The sequence below is a fragment of the Lontra canadensis genome, unplaced genomic scaffold (assembly GCF_010015895.1).
Source record: "Lontra canadensis isolate GAN:19392208 unplaced genomic scaffold, GSC_riverotter_1.0 scaffold45, whole genome shotgun sequence".
NCBI classification, from domain to species: Eukaryota; Metazoa; Chordata; class Mammalia; order Carnivora; family Mustelidae; genus Lontra; species Lontra canadensis.
Window position 1 is genome coordinate 232980 of NW_022631039.1, and position 25576 is coordinate 258555.

At 37.2% G+C, this 25576-nt stretch overlaps 3 protein-coding genes across 4 annotated transcripts in view; 2 read left to right on the top strand and 1 right to left on the bottom strand.

The window, feature by feature from the left end:
• The window catches only part of LOC116876296 (zinc finger protein 713-like), a 28885-nt gene extending 18531 nt beyond the window's left edge, over nucleotides 1–10354 (top strand). The window contains exons 3-4 of the mRNA XM_032872344.1: nucleotides 8959–9085; nucleotides 9419–10354. Coding sequence (XP_032728235.1) covers nucleotides 8959–9085; nucleotides 9419–9723 — 432 coding nt within the window. The 3' untranslated portion in view covers nucleotides 9724–10354. The remainder of the gene's footprint in view (nucleotides 1–8958; nucleotides 9086–9418) is intronic.
• The window catches only part of SEPTIN14 (septin 14), a 193132-nt gene extending 178451 nt beyond the window's left edge, over nucleotides 1–14681 (bottom strand). For both annotated transcript variants that reach the window (XM_032872342.1, XM_032872341.1), the window contains exon 1: nucleotides 14613–14681. The gene's annotated coding sequence lies outside the window, so the exon portion shown is untranslated. The remainder of the gene's footprint in view (nucleotides 1–14612) is intronic.
• Nucleotides 14682–17998: 3317 nt separating this feature from the next.
• On the top strand, nucleotides 17999–21223 carry ZNF713 (zinc finger protein 713). The gene is made up of 2 exons (XM_032872343.1): nucleotides 17999–18491; nucleotides 19786–21223. The coding sequence occupies exons 1-2, from the start codon at nucleotides 18464–18466 to the stop codon at nucleotides 20847–20849; spliced, it is 1092 nt and encodes a 363-aa protein (XP_032728234.1). The 5' UTR covers nucleotides 17999–18463; the 3' UTR covers nucleotides 20850–21223.
• Nucleotides 21224–25576: the final 4353 nt, after the last annotated feature.

Below are 25576 nucleotides of genomic sequence, written 5' to 3' on the forward strand. Positions count from 1 at the left end.
CCCTTCTTAATACAGTATTACTCTCAGGAGCAAGAAACATAACAAGCTTTCATAACACACAAAAGACAGAAACCTGGACGTAATTACAAAATGGAGGAATTCTCCCCAAAAGAAAGATCCAGAAGAAGTCGCAGCCAGGGATTTGCTCAAAACAGAAATAAACAATAGAGCTGAACAAGAATTTAGAACAACAGTCATAAAAATACTAGCTGGGCTTGAAAGAAGCATAGAAGATACCAGAGAAACCCTGGCTGAAGAGATAAAAGACCTAGAAAATAGGCCAAAATAAAAAATGCTATAACGGACATGCAAAACTGACTGGATGTAATAACAATGAGGATAGAAGAAGAGGACCAATAGGTGATAAAGAAGATAAAATTATGGAAAGTAATGAAGCTCAAAAGAAGAGGGAAAGAAAACTATTAGATCACTAAGATAGACTTAGAGAACTCAGCAATTCCACAAAGCACAATAATATCTGTATCATAGGAGTTCCAAAAGAAGAAGAGCAGGAAAGAGGGGCAGAAGGCTTATTTGAACGAATTATAGCTGAAAAATTCCCTAATCTGGGGAAGGAAACAGGCATTCAAGTCCAGGAGGCACAGAGAACTCCCCTCAAAAATCAACAAACATGGGTCCACACCAAGACATATCATGGTGAAACTTGCAAAATACAAAGATAATGAGAATTCCAAAACAGCTGGAGACAAAAGGTCCTTAACCAAATGACTTAACAGCAGATCTGACCACAGAAACTTGGCAGACCAGAAAAGAATGGCATGATATATTCAGTGTGCTAAATGGGAAAAATATACAGCCAAGAATACTTTATCCAGCAAGGTTAATTTACTCAGACTAGAAGGAGAGATAAAAAAATTTCCAAGACAAGCAAAAACTGAAGTTGTTCAAGAACACTAAACCAGCTCTGCAAGAAATACTAAAGGGGACTCTGAGCACAAGAGAGAGACCAAAAGCAACAAAGACTAGAAGGAAAGAGAAATCTACAAGAACAGTGACTTTTACAGGTAATTCAGTAGCACTAAATTCATATCTATCAGTAATTACTCTGAATATAAATGGACTAAATGCTCCAATCAAAAGACATAGGGATTCAAAAAGGATTTTTAAAAAAAAAGACCAAAAGACCCATTACTGTGCTGCTTACGAGAGATTTCATTTTAGACTGAAAGTCACCTCCAGATTAAAAGTGGAAGGGTAAAGAACCATCTGTCACCCTAATGGACATCAAAAGAAAGCTGGAGTAGTAATCCTTATATCAGACAAACTAGATTTTAAACCAGACTGTAATAAGAGATGCAGAAGGGCACTGTATCATAACAAAGGGGTACATCCAACAAGAAGATAAAACCATTATAAATATTTATGCACCCAACTTTGAAGAAGCCAAATATATAAATCAGTTAATAACAAGCTTAGGGGCACTTGGGTGCCTCAGTGGGTTAAGCCTCTGCCTTCAGCTCAGGTCATGATCTCAGGGTCCTGGGATCGAGTCCTGCATCGGGCTTCCTGCTCGTCAGGGAACCTGCTTCCCCCTCCCTCTCTGCCTGCCTCTCTGCCTACTTGTGATCTCTCTCTCTCTCTGTGTCAAATAAATAAATAAAATCTTAAAAAATAATAAGTTTAAAGAAACTCATTGATAATAATACAATAATAGGGGACTTTAACACCCCATTAACAGCAATGGAGAGATCATCTAAGCAGAAGATCAACAAAGAAACAAGAGCTTTGAAAAACACACTGGACCAGATGGACTTAACAGACAGATTCAGAGTATTTCATCCTAAAGCAGCAGAATACACATTCTTTTTTTTTTTTTTAAGATTTTTATTTATTTATTTATTTATTTATTTGACAGAGAGAGATCACAAGTAGGCAGAGAGGCAGGCAGAGAGAGAAGGGGAAGCGGGCTCCCTGCTGAGCAGAGAGCCCAATACGGGGCTCGATCCCAGGACCCTGAAATCACAACCTGACCTGAAGGCAGAGGCTCAACCCACTGAGCCACCCAGGCGCCCCTACACATTCTTTTTGAGTGCATATGGAACATTCTTCAGAATAGATGGTATACTGGGTCACAAATCAGGCCTCAACCCATACAAAAAGGTTGAGATCATACCAGACATATTTTCATACCACTGTGAAACTTGAAGTCAACCCCCCCCCCCCAAAAAAAATTTTGGAAAGACCACAAATACATGGAGGTCAAGGAACATCCTACTTAAGAATGAATGGGTTAACCAAGAAATTAAAGAAGAAATTTTTAAGGTACATGGGAACAAATGAAAATGAAGACACAATAGTCCCAAATCTTTGGGATGTAGCAAAGGCAGCCCTGAGAGGGAAGTATATAGCCACCCAGGTCTTTCTCAAGAAACAAAAAAAGTCTCAAATACATAACCTAACCTTACACCTAAAGAAGCTGGAGAAAATACAGCAAATAAAGCCTAAGTCCAACAGAAGGAAAATAATTAAGATTAGAGCAGAAATAAATTATAGTGAAATAAAAAAAGAATAGAACAGATCAATGAAACTAGGAGCTGATTCTTTGAAAGAATTAACAAAATTGATAAACCCTTAGCCACACTTACAAAAAGAAAAGAGAAGTACCCAAATAAAGTCATGAATGAAAGAAGAGAGATCACAACCAACACAGCAGAAATACAAACAATTGTAAGAGAATAATATGAAAAGTTATATGCCAACAAATGGGGCAATCTCAAAGAAATGTGGATGCATTTCTAGAAACATATGAACACCAAAAGTGAAACAGGAAGATATAGAAAACCTGAACAGACCCATAACCAGCAAAGAAATGGAAGCAGTAATCAAAACTCTCCCAACAAACAAGTGTCCAGGGCCAGACCACGTCCCAGGGGAATTCTACCCAACATTTAAAGAAGAATTAATCTATTCCCTGAAGCTGTTTCACAAAATACAAATGGAAGGAAAACTTCCAATCTCATTCTATGAGTCCAGTATTACCTTGATTCCAAAACTATTCAAAGACCTCACTAAAAAAGAGAATTACAGGCCAACAGCCCTGATGAACATGTACACAAAAGTTCTCAATAAGATGCTAGCAATAGGATTCGATAGTACATTAAAAGAATTATTCACCACAACCAAATGGGATTTATCTCTGGGCTACAGGGGTGATACAACATCTGTAAATCAATCAACTTGATACACCACATTAATAAAAGAAAGGATAACCATATGATTCCCCTCAGTAAATGCAGAAAAAGCATTTGACAATATACAGCATTCTTTCTTGATAAAAACCCTTGAGAAAGTAGAGGTAGAAAGAACATAGCTCAACATCATAAAAGCTATATACAAAAGACCCACAGCAAATACCATCCTCAATGGATAAAAACAGAGCTTTACCCCTAAGGTCAGAAATACGACAGAGATATCCACTCTCACCTCTATTCAACATAGTATTGGAAATCCTAACCACAGCAATAGGACAACAAAAAGAAATAAAAGTCATCCAAATCACCCAAGAAAAAAACCAACCTTTCACTCTTGACAGACAACATGACACTCTATATAGAAAACCCAAAAGACTCCACCAAAAAAGTGCTAGAACTGATACAGGAATTCAGTAAAGTAGCAAGATATAAAATCAATACACAGAAGTCAGTTGCATTTCCATATACCAACAATGAAGCAGCAGAAAGAGAAATCAAGCAATTGATCCCATTTACAATCACACCCAAAACCATAAGATACCTAGGAATAAACCTAACCAAAGAGGTAAAAAGATCTGTACTCTGAAAACTATGGAACACTTATGAATCATGAAACTGAAGAAGACACAAAGAAATGGAAAAACATTCTATGCTATGGACTGGAAGAACAAATACTGTTAAAATGTCTAGGTTACAAGAAGATGTTGTTTATATATACAGTGGGATATTACTCAGCCATCAGAAAGGATGAATACCCATGATTTCCACTGATATGGATGGAACCAGAAGGAATTATGTGAAGTGAAATAAGTCAAGCAGAGAAAGACAATTATCATATGGTTTCACTCATATGTGGAACATAAGGAATAGTGCAGTGGACCACAGGGGAAGGGAGGGAAAACTGAATGGGAAGAAATCAGAGGGAGACAAACCATGGAGACTCTGGACTCCAGGAACCAAACTGAGTGTTACAGAAGTGAGTGGGGTAAGGAGATAGGGTAAGTGAGTGATAGGTATTAAGGAGGGGACATGTGGTGATGAGCACTGAGTATTATACAGAACTAATGAATCATTGAACACTGCATCTCAAAAACTTAAGATGTACTATATGTTAGCTAATTGAATGTAATAAAAAAGTGGAAAAAATGTCTATGCTACCCAAAGCAATCCATATATTCAAAGCGATCCCTATCAAAATACTATCAACAGTTTTCAAAGAGCCAGAACAAACAACCCTAAAATTTGTATGGAATCAGAAAAGACCCTGAATAGCTAAAGTAATGTTGAAAAAGAAAATCAAAGCTGAGCATCACAATGCTGGATTTTAAATTCTGTTACAAAGCTGTAATCATCTAGGCAGTATGATACTAGCACAAAAACAGACACATAGTTTAGTGGAAAAGAACAGAGAAACAGAAATGGACCCAAAATTGTATGGCCAGCTAATCTTCAACAAAAGAGAAAAGAATATCCAATGGAAAAAAGACCATCTCTTCAACAAATTATGTTGGGAAAATGGACAACAACATGCAGAAGAATGAAACCAAACCACTTTCTTATACCATACACTAAAATAAATTCAAAATGGATGAAAATGTGATACAGGAAACCATCAAAATCCTAGAGAAGAACACAGGCAGCAACCTCTTTGACCTCAGCTGTAGCAACTTCTTACTCAACATCACCACAGGAAAGGGAAATTCAAAAAAAAAAAGTGAACTATTGGGATTTCATCAAGATAAAAAGCTTCTGCACAGTAAAGGAAACAATCCACAAAACTAAAATGCAGCCTACAGAATGGGAGAAGATATTTGCAAACAATGTACCTGATAAAGGGTTAATATCCAAAATCTATAAAGAACCTGTCATGGCGCCTGGGTGGCTCAGTGGGTTAAAGCCTCTGCCTTCGGCTCAGGTCATGATCCCAGGGTCCTGGGATCGAGCCCCACATCGGGCTCTCTGCTCCGCAGGGAGCCTGCTTCCTTCTTTCTCTCTGCCTGCCTCTCTGCCTACTTGTGATCTCTGTCTGTCAAATAAATAAAATCTTAAAAAAAAAGAAAAAAGAACCTATCAAATTCAACACCCAAAAAAAAAAAAAAAAGATAACCCAATTAAGAAATGGACAGAAGATATGAATAGACACTTTTCCAAAAAAGACATCCTGATGGCTAATGGACACATGAAAATATGCTCAACATCGCTCATCATCAGGGAAATACAAATCAAAACCATGATGAGATACCACCTCACAACTGTCAGGATGGGTAAGATAAACAGCACAAGAAACAACAGGTGTTGGTGAGGATGTGGAGAAAGGGGAACCCTTTTGCACTCTTGGTCAGAATATAAAATGGTGAAGCCCCTCTGGTTAATACTATGGAGGTTCCTCAAAATGTTAAAAATAGAACTGCCCTGCAATCCAGCAGTTACACTACTAGGTACCCAAAGAATACAAAAATAGAGACTTGAAGGGATATATGCACCCCAATGCTTATAGCAGCATTATCAGCAATAGTCAAACTATGGAGAGACCCCCAATGTCCATTGACTGATGAGTGGATTAAGAAGATGTGGTATAAAATCAATGCACAGAAATCAGTTGCTTTCTTATATACCAGCAATGAAAATATAGAAAGGGAAATTAAAGAATTGATTCCATTTACTGTAGCACCAAGAACCATAAGATACCTGGGAATAAACCTAACTAAAGAGGTAAAGGATCTGTACTCAAGGAACTATAGAACATTCATGAAAGAAATTGAAGTTGACACAAAAAGATGGAAAAACATTCCATTTTCATGGATCAGAAGAAACATTGTTAAAATGTCTATACTTCCCAGAGCAATGTATACTTTCAATGCTATCCCAATCAAAATTCCACCAGCATTCTTCGAAGTGCTGGAAAAAACGATCCTAAAATTTGTATGGAACCAGAAAAGACCCTGAATTGTTAAGGAACTGTTGAAAAAGAAAAAACTGGGGGCATCACGTTGCCTGATTTCAAGCTATATTACAAAGCTGTGATCACCAAGACAGCATGGTACTGGAATAAAAACAGACACATAGACCAATGGAACAGAGTAGAGTCCAGATATGGACCCTCAACTCTGTGGGCAAGTAATCTTTGACAAAGCAGGAAAAAATAACCAATGGAAAAAAGACAGTCTCTTCAATAAATGGTGCTGAAAAAACTGGACAGCTATATATAGAAAAATGAAACTTGACCATTCTCTCACACCATACACAAAGATAGACTCGAAATGAATGAAAGACCTCAACGTGAGGCAGGAATCTATCAAAATCCTAGAGGAGAACATAGGCAGTAACCTCTTTGACATCAGCCACAGCAACTTCTTTCAAGACATATCTCCAAAGGCAAAGGAAACAAAAGCGAAAATGAACTTTGGGGACTTCATCAAGATCAAAAGCTTCTGCACAGCAGAGGAAACAGTCCACAAAACAAAGAGGCAACCCATGGAATGGAAGAAGATATTCGCAAATGACAGAAAAAGGGCTGATATCCAAGATCTGTAAAGAACTCCTCAAACTCAACACCCAAAAAACAGATAAGGATGTCAAAACATGGGCAGAAGACATGAACAGACACTTCTCCAAAGAAGACATACAAATGGCTAAAAGACCCATGAAAAAATGTTCATCATCATTAGCCATCATAGAGATTCAAATCAAAACCACATTGAGATACCACCTTACACCAGTGAGAATGACCAAAATTAGTAAGACAGTAAACAACAACTGTTGGAGAGGATGTGGAGAAAGGGGGACCCTCTTACACTGTTGGTGGGAATGCAAGTTGGTGCAGTCACTTTGGAAAACAGTGTGGAGATTCCTTAAGAAATTAAAAATAGCACTACTACAATTAGTAGTACAAGTAATACAAGTTAGTAGTACAGTAGTAATACAATTAATAGTATAAGTAATGGTACTACTACAGTTGCACTAATGGGTATTTACCCCAAAGATACAGATGTAGCAAAAAGAAGGGTTATATGTACTCCGATGTTCATAGTTAAGTAAAAAAACAATGTATACAATACCTTGTCTTTGAGGCTAAAAAAAAAAAAATGGGAGGAAATAAGAAGCCATATATTTGCGTAAAGAATTCTCAGGAAATACATTGAAAACTACAAATACTGATTAGACATAAGAGCTGGATAGAGAGGAAAGAAGCCCAAACAATTTTTTTATGAAGTACTTTTTTGTATGTTTTTATATTAATATATGTTAACATTCTAATTAAAAATATAATTCAAATAAGGATATTTTTTAAAAGAAGGAAAGAAGAGAAGAAACTGGTAACCCAAGTGCGAGATCATTAGAAGATATAGAAGGAGAGAAAAAGCCCTGATTCAAACAACCAAAAAGGAACTACAAATGCAGATACTAAAGAATGTAGACTATAAATTCCTAGTTTTCCTCACCCTGGTACTACCCTCAAGAAGCATGGGGAAAGTAGAATGGAAATTAGAAATAAAAGTCAAAAGAGGGAAAATATTAGTTTATGCAGAAAAGACATCTTTGCGGAATGATGGAAGGAGCACAGGCTTTAGAATAAGATTGAAGAATTCCAGTTCTTTCTATTTACTAACCATATGTCTTTGGGTAAATTATTTAATTACTTCCAGCCTTGGTGATTAATTTCTAAATTCCTATGTCACTTAATTGAAATATATTTTAGAAAGATATGTTATCAAAGAGTAAAAATTGATTTAAGTAAAATGCCATTACTATACTTAAATATTGACTGTTAACTTATGGGGGAAAGCCCTTATTTGTAACACCACACTCATTTTTTTAAGATTTTATTTATTTATTTGACAGAGAGAGAGAGATCACAAGTAGGCAGAGAGGCAGGTAGAGAGAGAAGGGGAAGCAGGCTCCCCGCTCAGCAGAGAGCCCGATGCGGGGCTCGATCCGAGGGCCCTGAGACCATGACCCAAGCCGAAGGCAGAGGCTTAACCCACTGAGCCACCCAGGTGCCCTAACACCACACTCATTCTGAAGAGTTGAGTTATTATGCCCATGAAATTGGTGGTATTTTGGAGGGATAAGGTAGTAAGGGAAGAGGGGGTGGTATATATTGGTTGCATGTTTCGGCGTTTATATGTGGGTGTCTCTTAGAGCAAAAGGATTGTTAAAAAGCATTAAGAAAATTTAGAGGTAACCCTTTTTTATTTGAATTTCCTAACTGTAATGAGGAAGTCTCTTTTACTGATCCCCACATTCATCATAAGTTTTCTACTCTCAACCTTTTTGCCCTTGTTGCTTTTTTTTATTTTTTTAACCACTGGAATAACCCCTCTCCAATTCTGTCAAGAGTTTAAAAATCTGTTAAGGTTACACAAAATCCACCAACTTGACACCTCCTTACAGTAATTCAACCAATCCTGTATTCTTTTATTTCTGAAATCTTATAGCATAAATTTCCCATATGGTTTTTTAAAATTGTTTAGATGATGACAGTCTTTCCCTTGCAAAAACTGTAAAAAGCTTAAAAGTAAGCATAATTTCATGCATGTTTTTATGTCTGACTTGAAAGATAATAGACATATACTAATTGTTGTTTCAAAAATTTTGACCTAGATTACTCAGAGAACCCTAAAGATTGTCACCACAACGGCTCAGACATCCTAACCTTTTCCACTGCTACACCTTTTCCCCTTCCCCTAAGGGCCCCTGTAAAAACTGGTCTCTGGCTAAGCAGAGATATACTTGATATTTTCAGGACTCACTGACATTCGAGGACGTGGCTGTGAACTTCACCAGAGAAGAGTGGAACCAACTGTACCCTGCTCAGAAGATCCTTTACCGAGATGTGATGCTGGAGAACTACAGGAATCTGGTAGCACTGGGTAAGGATGTTGTCCCTGTAAAACTAGAAACCATTCTAAATGGGTTTATTCCCTTAAGTAGTGAAAATTTCCAAATCTTTTGTAAATATAGTTCAGGCCAGCACAGAATGCTAATCAGTGCCGGAGACAGGACCTTTGTTTCTTGCTGTTTCTCCTCAGGTAAAAAGTCTTGACTTTGTTGAGCTTGAGATGGGTATCTTTATTTTGCTGCCTCGGAAGTTTCCCCTTTCTAAATCCAGAGGCTCCAAAGACCAAAAAGGTTGGAAATGAATTCTAAGAGAAATTTTTGTTCCTAGTACAAACTTCTATGACATACATTTTTTCCATGAATAGGGCATCAACTTTATAAGCCAGAGGTGATCTCTCAGTTGGAGAAAGAAGAACAGCGGGGGATGGAAAGGTACAGCACACTGGACGCTCACACAGGTGAGGAGCAAGCATTTGGGTATTTGCTGCTCAGTGAAGAGAAGCAGTCACTTCTGAAACATTCAACTGACTGTGCTCCAAGTCTTTGCCTCTGGGGTTTACAGAATACTGAGACCTTTTTAAAAATTCAGTTTATGTTTGACTTTGTTCCAAACTGGAAATGGCCCTCTTATTTTTTTCCAATTATACAGATAATATATACTTATCATTAAAAAATTCACACAACACAAAAGTTAGTGTGAAGGTATTAACTCTAACGTTCATGAATACTTTGATGTTGCAGATCTCCACATAGAATTTTCTGTTTCTTCATTCCTTTTCCTTTTGTTATCAAACTCTTTAAACTTGTCTAAAACCCATAGCCTCAATTTTAATTCTCTTGATTACCTTTGTGACATGACTCCTGTCCTATCTGTACTATTAAAGTGGTTTTCTTGGAGATTATTACCAACTTCCTTCAGTCAAATCTGGTGGCTTAAAAAAAAAGTTATTGTCTCCTCTAATCTTGTTGCATTGGATTGTGTTGACTTTACTTTTTTAGAAATTTTCTTTCACTCTGGCTTGCGATGTACACGATTCTTGCCTTTTGTAGTCTGTGTCCAGTATCTCTATCTGCTCCTACACTGCTTTCTCTCCCTTTTTAGTCTTCTAAATGTATATATTCCTACAGGCTTAGTGTTCTGCTCTGTAGTATATTCCTTTTAAGTAACCCTTCTATGGCATTTTCCCATTTCTGTATTTTTAGCCTCAATATTTCACCCACATAATCTTCCCAGATTTTAGATTATATTTTTGTTTCTGAATGTCATACCATCATCTTAATTAAATATTTCAAAACCTGGATCTGTTGATGTTATACTCTCTCTTTAAAGCATCCATGAAATAAGAGAGTTATTAACTAAAAAATAAAAACAAAAACAAAACCTTAGCTCCCTCTTGTTGGCATACCACCAAAAATGTTCTGCCTGGTTGTATCAGTAAGTAGTTCACTTCTAAATATATGCCAGATACTGAGTTAGGTATTTTACACTGTAGTTTTTTATCCTGGACTCAGCTACCCCATCTCTATGTAGTTTCCACCCTGATTATTTGCTCTGGCACAGTGTTTTCCCATTTGGACTTGGTTTTCTGCCATTCGGACCTCAGCTTCTTTCTCAGGGTGGCTTTGACTTGGCTGTCCTTCTTGCTTTTAGTGCTCCAGGTCATCTTGGGTGAGAAACCTGCTCCTCTTTCAGCTTCACTTTACCTGAATTTTGGTCTGACCAGTGCTGGCATTCTATGGGTAGAAGCTAATAAAACATTTTCTCAAGAACCCCCGAACACTTTCTCCAACAGTAGTAGGTGACGTTATTTCTATGAATCTCCACACCCTGAAACCTGGGAAGTAGGAAACTAAAGGAAGAAGATGAAAAACACCCTGGGCACCTGGGTGACACAGTGGGTTAAGCGTCTGCTTTCAGCTCAGGTCATGATCCTGGAGTCCCAGGATCAAATCTGCATTGGGCTCCCCACTCAGTGGGTAGTCTGCTTCTCCCTCTCACCTCCTCCCCTCTCATGCTCTCTCTCTCTCTCTCTTGCCCTCATTCTCTCCCACAAATAAATAAATAAAATCTTAAAAAAAAATAAAAGAAAATGAAAATGAAAAACTCTTTTCCCAGGTGAGTTGCCAGCATAGGCCCCTTACAGCAGAAGGCAAATCTATTGTTTCCCTCAGGTGTTTTTTCCTTCAGGTATTTTTTTCCCACAGGCAAGTCCATTTGTAGGATTCATGCTATTTCCCATATATCCCTATCCACAGACCCCCAGCTAGAGAAAATAATCACTAACTTAAGAAAGTTTCCAGAACTTACTTTGTGGATTCTTAAGGCTCTTGGTTCACAGGTCAGGTTGAACAAATTATTTCCTCATATCCGCCTTGTAAGGAACAAGCAGCCTGGCAGTCTCCTTCAAGGAGACAGCTTGCATTTTGGCATTATCCTGTAAGACACAGGGACACAGTCAATGGTTCCTCTTATAAGGCTGAGGTAAGACATTTCTGTTGATGGCCTCATGTAACTCTGGCTTGCCCTCTGGGGTGCTGCTTGCCTTATTGGCATCTGTTGATGCCTGTTTACCTAGAAACCTCCTCCTCACTGAGGTAAGACCTAGTAAATGTTTGATTTAGCAACAAAGAGGTTAGCAATTATGTTAATTAATAAGAGAAATAACATGGGGTGCCTGGGTGGCTTAGTCATTCAGCATCTGCCTTTGGCTCAGGTCATGATCCCAGGGTTCTGGGATCAAACCCCGCATCGGGCCCTGCATCGGGCTCCTTGCTCAGTGAGAAGCGTGCTTCTCCCCACTCCCACTCCGCCTACTTGTGTTCCCTTTCTTGCTGTGTCTCTCTTTGTCAAATAAATAAAATCTTTAAAAAATAAGAGAAATAATAGGGGAATGATTAGAAGAAAAATCAGTTAGTACATTTTTGAATGACAGGAGATTAAAAGGTGGACCTTGTAAGTATACAGTATTCTTACAAGAAGCTCGAATGAGAAAGGGAGACAATAGAGGATAATGAGAGAATAGAAGGTGGTGTCAAAAGAGGATTGTTCAAAGCAAGAATAATTTTAGGGGCGTCTGGGTGGCTCAGTGGGTTAAAGCCTCTGCCTTCGGCTCAGGTCATGGTCTCAGGGTCTTGGGATCGAGTCCTGCATCAGGCTCTCTACTCAGCAGGGAGCCTGCTTCCTCCTCTCTTCCTGCCTGCCTCTCTGACTACTTGTAATCTCTGTCTATCAAATAAATAAATAAAATCTTTTAAAAAAAAGAATGATTTTAGCTTGTTTATAATACTGAAGAAAAGGGGTTAAAAGAAGGAATAAGTAGAAAATAAATACAAAATACAGAGCAAGGTTCTAGAAGAGATGGGAGTGGGATTGGGAAGGAGATTAAGGTGATTTTGTATGTAATAAGTTTGTTGGTGGGAGATTTGGGGGAATTCACACATGGTTATTTCTACTTTCTTGGTGCAGTTGAAGGCAGGGTCCCCTGTTGAATGTAAAGGAATTGTGGGGCATAAAGACAGAACTTGAGGAACACTTGCTCTAGCCTGTTAAGTTCAATGGAAGCTGACCAAAGATGAATCAAGAGATTACCAAGCAGCTTTGAGGATCCAGATGAGATTTTGCCCCATGGATTTGTGGTTTCCAGTGTCCGTGCATATGCCATTTCTCCTATTCTATTCTGCACCAGAAAGGCTTTGTAGAGTTCAGACCAAGGGCCTGCTAGATGAGTGGAACTAAAGGAAGAAAAATGCGAGTTTGTTAATTCAGGTGATTTGACATAGATTCCAGGAAGTGACAAGAAGTAAAGTAAGGCCTGGAGAGGACTGGAAACTAGGAAACAGTGGATGGGTTAAAGCAGTGGTGTTCCAGATGAGATCGAAAGCAAGTAGCATGTGAATAAGGACATTGTATACTTCCCCGGCAAGAGAGTGTGACAGTGAGTTTGAGACTCTTTATATGGATCTGAGTTCAGAGTATAACTGTATTAACCAAGTGAATAACTGTTGAAGTGGAGTGAAGATAAAAGCATAAACAACTACCCAGTTAGAAAATAAGATGGAAGAGAAGAACCCATTTAGTAGTAACCAAAAAATAAAACACCTAGAAATAAACTTTTTTTTTTGCTTTTGATAGGAAATCTTTGATTGCTCAGTCAAGACATTTATGGTGTTGGTTGGCTTCTAGTCATCACTATGCACAAAATAAATATAGGTAACAGGAAGCGCTGCATGTTTAGAGTCCTTAAGAACAAAACCCACCTGAACTGTCCCATGTGACAAATGACTTATATACAGGGATGTTCATATTGGGGTAAACAATAAGGCTATAAACTACCTAAATGTTGACCAATAAAGGTTAAACGAATTATGGTATGCACATACATTCGATTACTGTATCACCATTATAAAGAAGGTGGATGGGACACCTGGGTGGCTCAGTTCGTTGAGCAACTACCTTCAGCTCAGGTCATGATCCCAGGGTCCTGGGATTGAGCCTCGAATCAGCTCCCTGCTCAACGGGGAAGCCTGCTTCTCCTCGTCCATTCCCACCGCTTATTTCTCTCTCTCTCTCTCTCTCTCTCTCTTTCTCTTTCTCTCTAAGCAAAATAAATCCAGGCATTTTCCAGGAAAGTGGGCACTCTATACATGAAGCAGAGTCTATTGTTTCTGAGTCACCAGGTCTCAGGGAAAGAAGGCAGACCCAGTGTTACAAAGGCCCACATGGAAACAAGCTAGGCAGAGTATTTCCCTGCCTTCGCCCAATCTCCATACAGCCAAAAATAATCACCTTGTGACTCACACACATTCCAGTGTTTGCTTGAAATAAAGGCCTGCCATCAGGATACAGGGTTCAAATGGAAGAGAAATTCAGAACGATTAGGGAGAAAAATTAAATGCACTAGAAATAAACTTTTAACAAGAAATGGTGCAATACCTGCATGAAGAAAACTTTAAAACACTCTGACAGACACAAAAATAAACTTGAATAAATGGACATACCAAGATGTCAGTGTCCCTAGTATACATGTACTATAATCCCATAAAAAGTGTCTTCAGGATTTTAGAGGGATCTAGATAAGCTCATTCTAAATTTCATATTGGTTATATGTTGGCTAATTGGACACATAAAAAGATGAAATAGAAAAGAAAAAACCCAAAACAAAAATAATCTGGAAAACTCAGAGAAAAACAAGAGGAATTGTCTCGATTAGATAATATTCAGTAAAATTTTATTAGAACAGGGCAGACCAACTGAACAGAATAGGACATCCAGAAATAGACTTAGATGTATGCAGGAGTTCAGTAGACAATAAAGGCGTTATTTCACATCAGCAGGGGAAAGGTGAACATCTTAAGAAAATGGTATTGAGCCAACTGGTATTTAAAAGGTAGACTTTTTTTTTAATTTGAGTATAACTGACATACAATATTACATTAGTTTCAGGTACACAACATAGTGATTCATATTTGTACTATGCTCACCACACGTATAAAAAGTAGATTTTTTAATGAATAGTGAATAGCCATCTGGAAAGAGATAAAATTAGATCCATAACTTACCCCTCAAACCAAGATACCTCAAAGGAATCAGAGGCTTTAAATGTAAAACATGAAACCATAAGAGACCTGGAAGAAAACACAGGAGAAATCTTTTATAACCTTGAAATAGAGAAATCATTTCTGAGTATGTTTCAAAATCTAGGAGCCATAAAAGAAAAAGATTTATACATTCAACAGACACAAATCCCTGAACTCTGCGTGGTGTAGAACAATAAGCAGGGTAAAAAGGCAAGTGGCAATAAAGGGAAATATTTGCAACTTCTATCAAAAGGGCTAAGTTCCCATTAATAAAATGCTCCTCCAACTCAGGAAGAGGCCAACAGCCTAATAGAGTACACACATCTCTGAACAGTTCCTAGATAAAGGAATACAAATACATTTAATGTAAGAAAAAATGTTCAGCCTCGCTCATAAGAGAAACACAAACTGAAAATACAGATTACCTTTTTTCATCTCTCAGTTTAGCAAAAGTCCAAAAAGTTGCCCACACTGTTGAAAACTCTGTAGGGAAGAAAACACTCATACATTGCTAGTATAAGATGAATCACCCAGTCAGCATAAGGGTTAGGGTTAGGGTTAGGGTTAGGGTATGTATGAGAGTGCTTTCTTCCCTACAGATTATCACAGGGGGTTCCCTTTCCAGATAACCCTGTTTGGTATTATAGACTGTTTGGATGAATAGACATTGTCTACAGTCACATGTTTTTGTAAACAATTTTATGGGAACTGAGCCACACTCACTCTGTCACTCATATTGTATGTGGCTGCTTTCACTCTATGACAGCAGAGTTGATTAAACAATAAAGCCCGTATGACCCACAAAACTTTAAATATTTACTATGACCCTTTACAGAAAAAGCATACCGACCTCTGTCAAAACAGTAATTTTTAATTATTTATAACCAGCATCCTCATTAAGAAATTCATTTTTATTGCAACCCATAAGATCTGTATAATCTATACAATTGAGACAGTCTTACCAAAAAACATTTATCCTTCTATGTCTGATGAACTGATAGTTTCTAACGTTTTTTAGCCTGTTTTCTCTCAGTTTTAATGTATTGTTCTATCCACTAAATTAATATTATAACCCACTATAAATCATGGCACTTTTTTTTTAAGTAACAAAAGAGAACTAGAAATACTATAGTACTTTACACATAGAAAGGATAAACTTGGGGCACTTGGGTGGCTCGGTTGGTTAAGCATCTGCCTTCGGCTCAGGTCATGATCCTGGAGTCCTGGGATCAAGCCCGCATCAGGCTCCCTGCTCTTGGGGAGCCTGCTTCTCCCTCTCCTGCCTGCTCGTGCTGTCTTGCTCATAAATACATACATACATACATACATACATACATACATACATACATACATACACACACATATACATACATACCTACAATCTTTTAAAAAAAGATAAAATTTTAAAATGTTTTCCTCCCTCCCTTTCTCCCTAATTCTTTCCTTTTCTCCCTTCTCTCCTTCTTTCCCTTCCTCTCTCCTTTCTTGTTTCCTTTCTTCTGACTTCTAAACAGCTTATTTCAAAAGGCATTGGATGAGGCTAAGCAGGGTAAGTTGTCTACTAGATGAAGTATGGCAGTAGTGCAGAAGGCCTTCCAAGATGTTGTGGCTGCCCAGTGGCATCACAATATGCTTATTCTAAGATCCTATCTAGAAGGTATCCCTGCCTAGAAGCAAAGGATGTCAGAGGTCTAGGTACCCTAGAAATCTAATTTTATTAAAGGCTCATAACCCCAAGAGTTGATCCAGGGAATATGGAGTCAGTGGGGACAAATAGTTACCATATTGAGATTACAGTAGTTCTATGCAAATCCCCTGTTTTTCTTGATGTAGAGCCCCTGGGCTCCTGCAAGAATAATGAAAGCCTGGAACTCCCACAATAAGCTAAAGAACCTTAGTCTGTAGCTGTGACCAAGATATTGCACTTACTTAATTTAGAACTTGGGCACAAACAAAATGCATGTCATTCTCACAGTGTAGGCACAGGAAGCTCTTCTGCTTCCGTGTCTGAAAACACTTTCTTCCCAACTAGCACCTTTTCCATAATCTCAGACAACAGAGGCGTAGGCAATATAAGATGTGATAGGAAATCGATTCAGGAGAAGTATAAAGTAAGACTTGGGAGCTTCAGTGAATGGTTGGGTTTCTAGCCAGGTAAGGCCAAACCAGGAGGAAAGTAGACAGTGGATAATGAGTGAAAGGCACCAAAACATCATCTCAAATACACAGCTTGATGAAAGTATTCATCCTCATCAGTGCCCACGCTCCTTTCAAGGTAAGTTGCAGTCATGTCTGCTAACATGGGGGTTTGGGCTAAGTAAGGAGCTAGAGCAAATGGATTAGAGTTTGTTCTTCACAAATGTTCTTCACAGATAGCCCAAGATAATCACTGTCTCAACCTGGAGTCTAGACTCTGTACCCTGGCATCCCAACGGGACATAGATAGATAGCCCTGTGATTGAATATCTGATGGGCCTTGAGGGTATCCAGAGTAGGGGAACAGTGTCTATATAGTCCATGCATTGTCACTCCTCCTGGTATCAATAGATGACAAGTCTGCCAACCAGTAGCAATTTTCCCTTTTCACTCAGAGGTAAGACATGGAAAGCAGGCCATCAACAAAGGTGGCCATGAATATGTTGATCAAGCTGCCATGCTTCCAGGAATAAACAAGTTTTGGAAGCTAGGCCATAGGGAATGAAGGCCCTGAATTGTACTCCTAGGCAGAAGGAGTTGTTTCGAAACTCCAGCCAACCATTCTAAAGATTTTGGAGCCAAAGTCCCTAGGCAGACAAAAGTGTTTTGGCTGAAAATAAAGTGGCTCAGTTGATAATTTGGTTGAAAACGTCAATTGGTTTAAAACAAATATTTTAAATCACTGTTTTTTCCACATATAATTTTAGACCAGAGTAAGTTCTGTTTATGTATCTTTTTGTATATCTTTAAGCATATTGATCTGTTTTTAACGATTTTCTTTTTCTTTCTACAATTTCTATTTCATGTTCAGCCAACTATTCTTGCCATGCTGTTTGTAATAACAGTAAGTCCAGTGAAGATGTGAATTGATTAAACATAATTTGATTTATCCATAAAAGTGGGTATTTTACAACCTTTAAAAATTAGGGAAATGTATTGTTGACATGGAAGTGTGTTCCTGATATGCAGTAATGAAGAAAAAAAAAAAATTCACAGGCCTGGGTGGCTCAGTTAAGCTCCGGACTCTTGATTTTGGCTCATGTCATGATTTCAGGATTGTGAGACCAAGCCCCACATCAGTCTCCACACTGCTTAAGATTCTCTCTCTGCCCCTCCCTCACTTTCTCTCTCTCTTTAAAAAAAAAAAAAAAAAGTACAAAAGAGTATTACGGTGTAATTCCATTTTATTTTTCCAGGATAGTTTCTGGCATAATTATTAATGGTGCTCCCTTTTACTGTTAAGTGTCCTCATTAGGATGATAATCATATGTCCCAACTACAGGGGAAAACACTCTTTCAGCTTTTATATGCATTCCCTGTGGTTGAAAGACCAAGACTAGTGCATGACTTACATTTGAGAAAACTAAACCGTCCAAGGTCCAAGAACAGCTGACTGATAAAATGGCTTTTATAGGTGAGCCAGGAGAAACTGTTGAGTTAGGATCTGTCTGCACTTTGCAAGATTGTCAAGCCAAGGTATCATGGGTGTTTACGAGTCATCCAACATCTTTGATCTTGTCCAATAGGATTCATTGCTCTAGGGATGGTCCCAAGGTACTATCCAAATAAAGATTTATCTGTCCAGATCATGGAAATGAGAGGAGAAAGAGAGGTCCAGCTAAAACCTCCCAAGAATCATGAGTTCCTATTTAATCTTCTGCCAAGGTGAGAATGTGAAGCTACTCAATCATACAAAAATTAGCCTTTTAATCTCTTCCTCCACACAGCTTCTACCCTCAAACTCTTTAGACGGGAACTAAACAGGGGCACCTGGGTGACTTGGTCGGCTAAGTGTCCAACTGTTGATTCTGGATCAGATCATGATCTCAGGGTCATAAGACTGAGCCCAACAACAGGTTCTGTGCTGGTGTGGAGCCTGCTTAAGATTCTCTCTCTCCCTCTGTGCCCCCTCCCACAAAAAAAGAAGGGAACTAAACAACAGTGAGTGAAGAAAGAGGTAGCCAGGGAAATAATTAAAGTGGGAACAAGAAATGAGAGCACAGCAGCCAGGGGAAAAAACGAGCAGGAAGAGAGTAGGATGCAGAAAGAGGCAGGTGGTAGGGAGAAAGGAAGAATATGACTCTTAACAGCCAAGGGGAAGGAAAGGGAATTAATTTTGGAGTTTTGATTATTAAACAGGTGACTGAACACTTTAATTACTGATTAGAGACTGTGTTTGTAACTTAATGTAACAGTAGGAGTATTTGTTATCTAAAAATTAGGGGGAACCATGGAACCTGCCCAAATCTTCATCCAGAAGCATAATAAGAATGCCCCCATTAAATTAAGTTTAAAGAAGTAGTAGGGGACTGAAATGAAATTTTGTTTTTATCACAATTCATGCTTGTTTAGAATATGATTTACATTTATATTTGTATGAACATAGAAAAAAATCTGGCAAGACAGGCTCCAAACTATTAAAAATAATGACCTCTAAGGGGCTGATATTCTTCCTTACTGCATTTCCATATTATCTGAATGTGTTATTACAAGCAAGTATTCATTGTGTCATTTTAAGCAAAAGATAAAAATATGAAGGAATACTTTTTAAATAAACAGGGTCACTGGCACTACAATAGAATAATCCACAGATGAAATTTATAAGGTGGAGTACTTGGACCTGTCTTCCCCAAGTATAGTCTTTCCTCTAATATCTCCCACCTCTAAGCACAGAACATTCTCTGAGATTTCTTGTTCTCCTTTCCATTACCTTTCAGCTATAGATACTCCTGGATGATCTCTTCTTATGATTACCATACATGTTTTAAATTTCCCCCTGCTCACTGCTTTCCATCATCCTTTTATAGTCTCCCTTGTTATGTGGCCATATTTTGAAACTTATGCCACATACACCTTGTCCACATTACTATATATTTCCCATGGTAATTCATTGTGCAACAGTTTCTTCTTCAAAACAGAGGAGATGGCAAAGTATTTGTATGTTCTGCATTTCTTTTAGATGGGGAGAGTAGACCTGAAATCAAAAAAGCGACTCCAAACCAGAATATTTCTGATGAAAAACAAAATCATGACATGATAATGGAGAGACTAACAGGAGATAGTTTCTGGTACTCCATCTTGGGAGGACTCTGGGATTTTGATTACCAGTTAGAGTTTAACCAAGAAAACCAGCAGAGATACTTAGCACAAATATCTTTCACCCACAAAAAGATCACACAGGAGAGAAGCCATGACTGTAATAGATTTCGAGAAAACTATAACTTGAATGCAAACCCTATTATGCATCAGAGAATTCCTTCAATTAAAATACCCCTTAATTCTGACACACAAGGAAATAGCATCAAACATAATCCAGACTTGACTTACTATCAGGGAAACTATGTAAGAAATAATCCTTATGAATATAATGAGTGTGGAAAAATCTTCAATCAACATATTCTTCTTACTAACCATATTCATACTGAAGAGAAACCCAGTGAATGTGGGAAGGTTTTCAGCCACAGCTCATCTCTTACTCAACCTCAGATAGTCCTTACAGGAGAGAAGCCCTATAAGTGTGATGAATGTGGGAAAAGATTCAGCCAGAGGATACATCTTATTCAACATCAGAGAATTCACACAGGAGAAAAACCTTTTATATGCAATGAATGTGGAAAAGCCTTCCGTCAGCATTCATCCTTTACTCAACATCTGAGAATTCATACTGGAGAGAAGCCCTATAAATGCAATCAATGTGGTAAAGCCTTTAGCCGTATCACATCCCTTACTGAACACCATAGACTTCATACTGGAGAGAAACCTTATGAATGTAGTTTTTGTGGGAAAGCCTTCAGCCAGAGGACACATCTTAATCAGCATGAGAGAACTCATACAGGAGAGAAGCCCTATAAATGTAATGAATGTGAGAAAGCCTTTAGCCAGAGTGCACACCTTAATCAACATAGGAAAATCCATACTCGGGAGAAATTATGTGAATATAATAAATGTGAGAAAACCTTAAGTCCCAGTCCTTCACTTGCCCAGCAGCACATAACTCATGGCGGGGGAATCATGAATATATAAATCTGGGAAAACTTTTGGTCAGATCTTTTCATCCCTTTCAATATCAAATTATTTACAGAGGTGAGAAAACTTAAACTTTTAATGCATAGAAACTAAATAAATTTAGGTCTTAAATTAGTAGTGTATTCCAAGGAGCACTTATAAATAGTGAAAATAACTTATGTTATAAATAAGATTATATTAAGAGTCACATTCCAAATCTGATATAAAGCTTTTTTCAATGACCAGGAATCTTGTAGGCAATAATCTGTAATTATTCACCTGTAACTTTTATGATATAAAGTTTTTAAATTATGTAAACGTTGATTAAGGCAATGATGTAGTGTAACCAGTCACATAAACTTGAAATAAACATAAAGGCAATATTTCTCAAACTTTCGTCATTTGTGTGTTTCCTTTACAGTTTTTATCATATTGTGTTTACTTAATATTTTCCTTTAAAGGGACTAAGAATTTTTAACCTTGTCCTAGGAAATAGTATTTGTGGAAATTATGAGTTTTATATGTCAATTATATCTGTTCTAAAATAAATAGATATTTATCAAAATATATATAACTTCCAAATTAAAAGTATCTATTTGATGTACCACCTAAATCTGTACCTTTATTTGAGAAACAATGTGACAGGATATGACGGTGTTTGTTTGTTTATTTGTTTGTTTTTTAGCAACTTTTGCATTTTCATCAAACAAGTCCTAGGATCACTTTAAGAAGAGTCTTGGGGGAGACCGAGGGTCATAGTGATGGACTTTAAAAAGTGATTCAGAGAAGTCTACTTTTCTATCCTGTTGTTCTAGTTTAAATTTCCTTATAGCAAACAGATTGTTTCCGCTAAAATGGGTATTTCTGCTATATTTGTGGGTGTGGAGAGAGAGAAGTTTCTTCTTGTTGTTTTGTGTTGCTTTTTTTTTTCTATAATGACTAGGGGCTGAGAGTGCCTGCACCTCCCTGCACATCTGTGAAAGACAAGAAGTATGAGACTATCCCAGATGTTGAGCTGTGGTGCCATCATGAGGATAAGAACCAGGGAAGAGCCTAACTGGCTTATATAAACAACTAAGGAAGTATTACTAATTGGCTTAATAATTCATTTTATTTATTGAAATGTGTGTATATAACACCTTTCTCCAAAAAGAATTTGAGGTGGTTAAATTTTATTTTTATGAATACTGCCCTGTTTAACAGGTTATCACCTTTTGATGTTACAAAGCATTATAAATGTAAACTGTCATAAGCCACAAACAGCTGTACCTTTGGGGCTGCTTCAGTTGCTTGGTTTTCTGTTTTTCTGTCTCCTAAGTCATGGCTTGAAGAAGCCATGAAGCTAAGGTAGGATTGCATTTCCCCTTGCTTCCTCACCTTTTTTCTTCTAACATAGCTCTCAGCTCAAAGGTTTCTCTGACTTTTTCCCTCTGAAAGACTAGATTTTATAAAGTTCTTGGGGCAAAGCTGAATGCTTAAAGATTTTAAAAACCAAAACACTAAAAACAAAGAAAGTAATGAACTTGTTTTGTCACTTTTCAAAGTACATTTATGCCCCATGCATCAGTGGATGTGGAATAGTTAATAAAATCCTGAGTTACTGTAGTCAAGAAGGATTTTTAATAGTATTTTGTGTTCAAATGTCTGTGTAGTAGGGGTCCACTTTCAGGTCAGATCTGTTCTGGAAACAGCCACCAAAATGGTACATTTAACATTCATTTTCCATAAAGAGGGCACCCAGATTTCAGAAAGAGAGTGAGCCAAGGTGAAATCTCAGACCGTGGAGGTATGTATTAAAAGAAGTAATGGTTAATTACAATTGGTAAAGGCTTTGAACAAAGTTTAATTTTGCAACCAGAAAAAAAAAAGACCTATCCACAAAGAGTGTTAAGGGTTCCAATACAAGGCAGTGTATCAACACAGGTGAAAACAATGGGATTTTCAGGAGAGTTTCAGCAGAACTTAGATAATCCTAGAAAAGAACTGTCTGGACTTATCCAGACCACAGTTGCCCCCAAGATTTTCACCAATTCATCATAATAAATAAGAATTAAAAATTAGAAGCTTATTAAATTTCTTTGGGTCATAAATGATGATGCTTATCTTAGTTGTACAATAAACTATATCATTCTGGGATCAATTTCTTTTCATGTCCTTTGTTCTTATCAAAATGTTGCAAGTTAAAAAGTGAACTCTTAGTATATTGATTATGTATTGTTGTTGGAGTAGAGAAGCCAGAGGAATAGTACTCATTCAAAAACCTGTTAGTTATGACTTATTTCTGTCTAGGAGGGCAAGACATTACCCTTTCACATATCTTAGTTCATTTGGTCCATCCAACTATGTCCATTGGTCCTTTATGAAAAGAGATATTAAAGCTTATACATAATAATAAACTATTAATACAGGATTTCTCATTAGAAATGTCACTAGAACATGGATCACCTACTGGTACAGTGAATAAAAATAGTGCCTGAAGCAGCATTTTATAACACATGAAAAATATTTGTTGAATATATTAAAGTTAATAAAGCAAAAGGTTGCTGCTCACATTAAAATCTGTGTAACTTTCTCAGAACTTCAGAATGTTAAAGGATCATCAGGTTGATAGATTCTCTTATGTCCAAAGGCCTTGCAGGCTTGGAGAAATATATTTGTAACTATTTATATTTTGATTAGTGTTTATTAGTTTTAGAAACACATTCTTTAAGCAGCCAGTATTCCTCTAATTATTCACAGCTGTGAAACTAATAAATAAAAACTTACAAATTTCTAAAATTAGATATACCCACTCTTTTTAAGCACTGATTTCAATTTAAACACATCGAAGTGTTTCATTAAAATCACAAGCCTAAAAAATAAACAAATAAATAAACAAATAAATACAAATAAAAAATCACAAGCCTAAAATTTAAGATTGTATCAAATGTTTTAAATAACTTAAGAAACAGGGAAAAGGGGGCATCTGGATGGCTCAGTCAGGCATCTACCTTTGGCTCAGATCAGGATCCCAGGGTCCTGGGATCAAGCCTCAAATCGGGCTCCCTGCTCAATGGGGATTCCTCTTCTCCCTCTCCTGCTCCCCCTGTTTGTGCTCTCTCTCACTCTCATTCTGTCAAATAAATAAAAAAGAAGAAAGAAAAAAGAAACAAGTAAAAAGGGGGCACCTGGGTAGCTCAGTTGGTTAACCCTTTGCCTTCAACTCAGGTCATAATCCTGGACTGGTGGGACAGAGCCCCACATTGGGCTCCCCACTCAACAGGGAATCTGCTTCTCCATGACCTTCCTCCTGCTTGTGCTCTCTGTCTCTTTTTCTCTAAAACTAATAAAATCTGTTTAAAAAAAAAAAGGTAAAATGTAACCTGAATATTAATTATACCAAAACCATTAAAATGTTACCTACATTGATTTAATTTTTTTTTCTTATCCTTATTTGAATACTTTCCCAGGGTTTCAGCTTTTCATTTGTTCATACGTTTAGGTTGTTCTTTCCAGGTACTATTTGAATACCTTCCCTAGGTTCTAGTAATCTTATCTAACCCAAATAAGAATAATACTGTCAGACAAATTAAGTTGCAATTTATGGATTAATACCTGGCTGATTCTTAGGTCATCCATAAAACATATGTGCAAAGACTCTTCTTGGATCTCCTTTTATAACAAAATATTACTTATTATATCATGGAGCATTTTAAGACCTTTTTGTACAGATATGAAATTTTGACTCTTGAACTTTCCCAAAACCATCTATCCCATTGTCCTGTCATTTTGGTATAGGAATTTTATTGACTAGCATTATTTAAAGCTTCTTTTAAAATTCCCTTATACATTACCAGGAGAAATAGCATAACCTCTCTGGAAGGGCATTTGGCAGAATAGAGCAAACCCATTCTAGAAATTCACACTGAAGATACACCACTAATAATAATAAAATACATATGTCCAAAGTTGGTTATTAAAACACTGGAGGAAAAAACTAAATGTTTACATAAGAAATATTTCTCAACAAACTATGGTACATCCACACAGTAACGTTCTATGCATCTGAAAAAGAATAAGCTAATCTGGAGTGAATGATACTTTCAGAATATGTTAAATGAAACAAGTGTGGAAAAGCATATATAGAATGTTACTTTTTGTAAGAAAGAAAAAGAATGCACATGTATTTGATTATCTTTGCAAAAATAAATACAAGAAGGACTAACCAGAAACAAATAGGTCACCTATGGGAACAAGAACAGGGTTACAGGGATTGGAAAGGAATGAAAAAGAAACTTCTCTGAATATATCTTTTTATATTTTTGAGTTTTGAACCATTTTAATGACTTGCAGATTCAAAAATGAAGATTAAATTTAAAATGATAGGTTTCTCCCTATCCTTGAATACAAAACTGTATACAAATACAAATGAACCTAACTGTATAGAATATTGATAATAACCACACAGAAAAAAATCATCCCAATAAATTTTTAACACAGTGCTGTCATTGTAGGCAGTAAAGACAAAAAAAATTCAAAAAGCAATCTCAAATATACTTAGCATGTTTGTTGTTAGTGGCGATATTAATTCTACAATTACAAAAGTATCTAGTGTGTACTGTAGCATTTGGCAAGTCAATCATTGATGTTGCTGGAGTGGGGACCAAGGTTTTCACTGTGGGAGAAAGGGGATAAAAACAAAGAATAGGGGGGAAAGAAGAGGCACATTGTTTTTTAGAGGTTTCTGTTATATGACTGTATGCATG

Excerpts from the sequence above, each read along its gene's own strand:
- ZNF713 (XM_032872343.1), top strand. The coding sequence starts at position 18,464 with ATGAGTTCCTATTTAATCTTCTGCCAAG. Across the intron at positions 18,492-19,785 it reads CTATTTAATCTTCTGCCAAG|ATGGGGAGAGTAGACCTGAA; the intron begins GTGAGAATGTGA and ends CATTTCTTTTAG.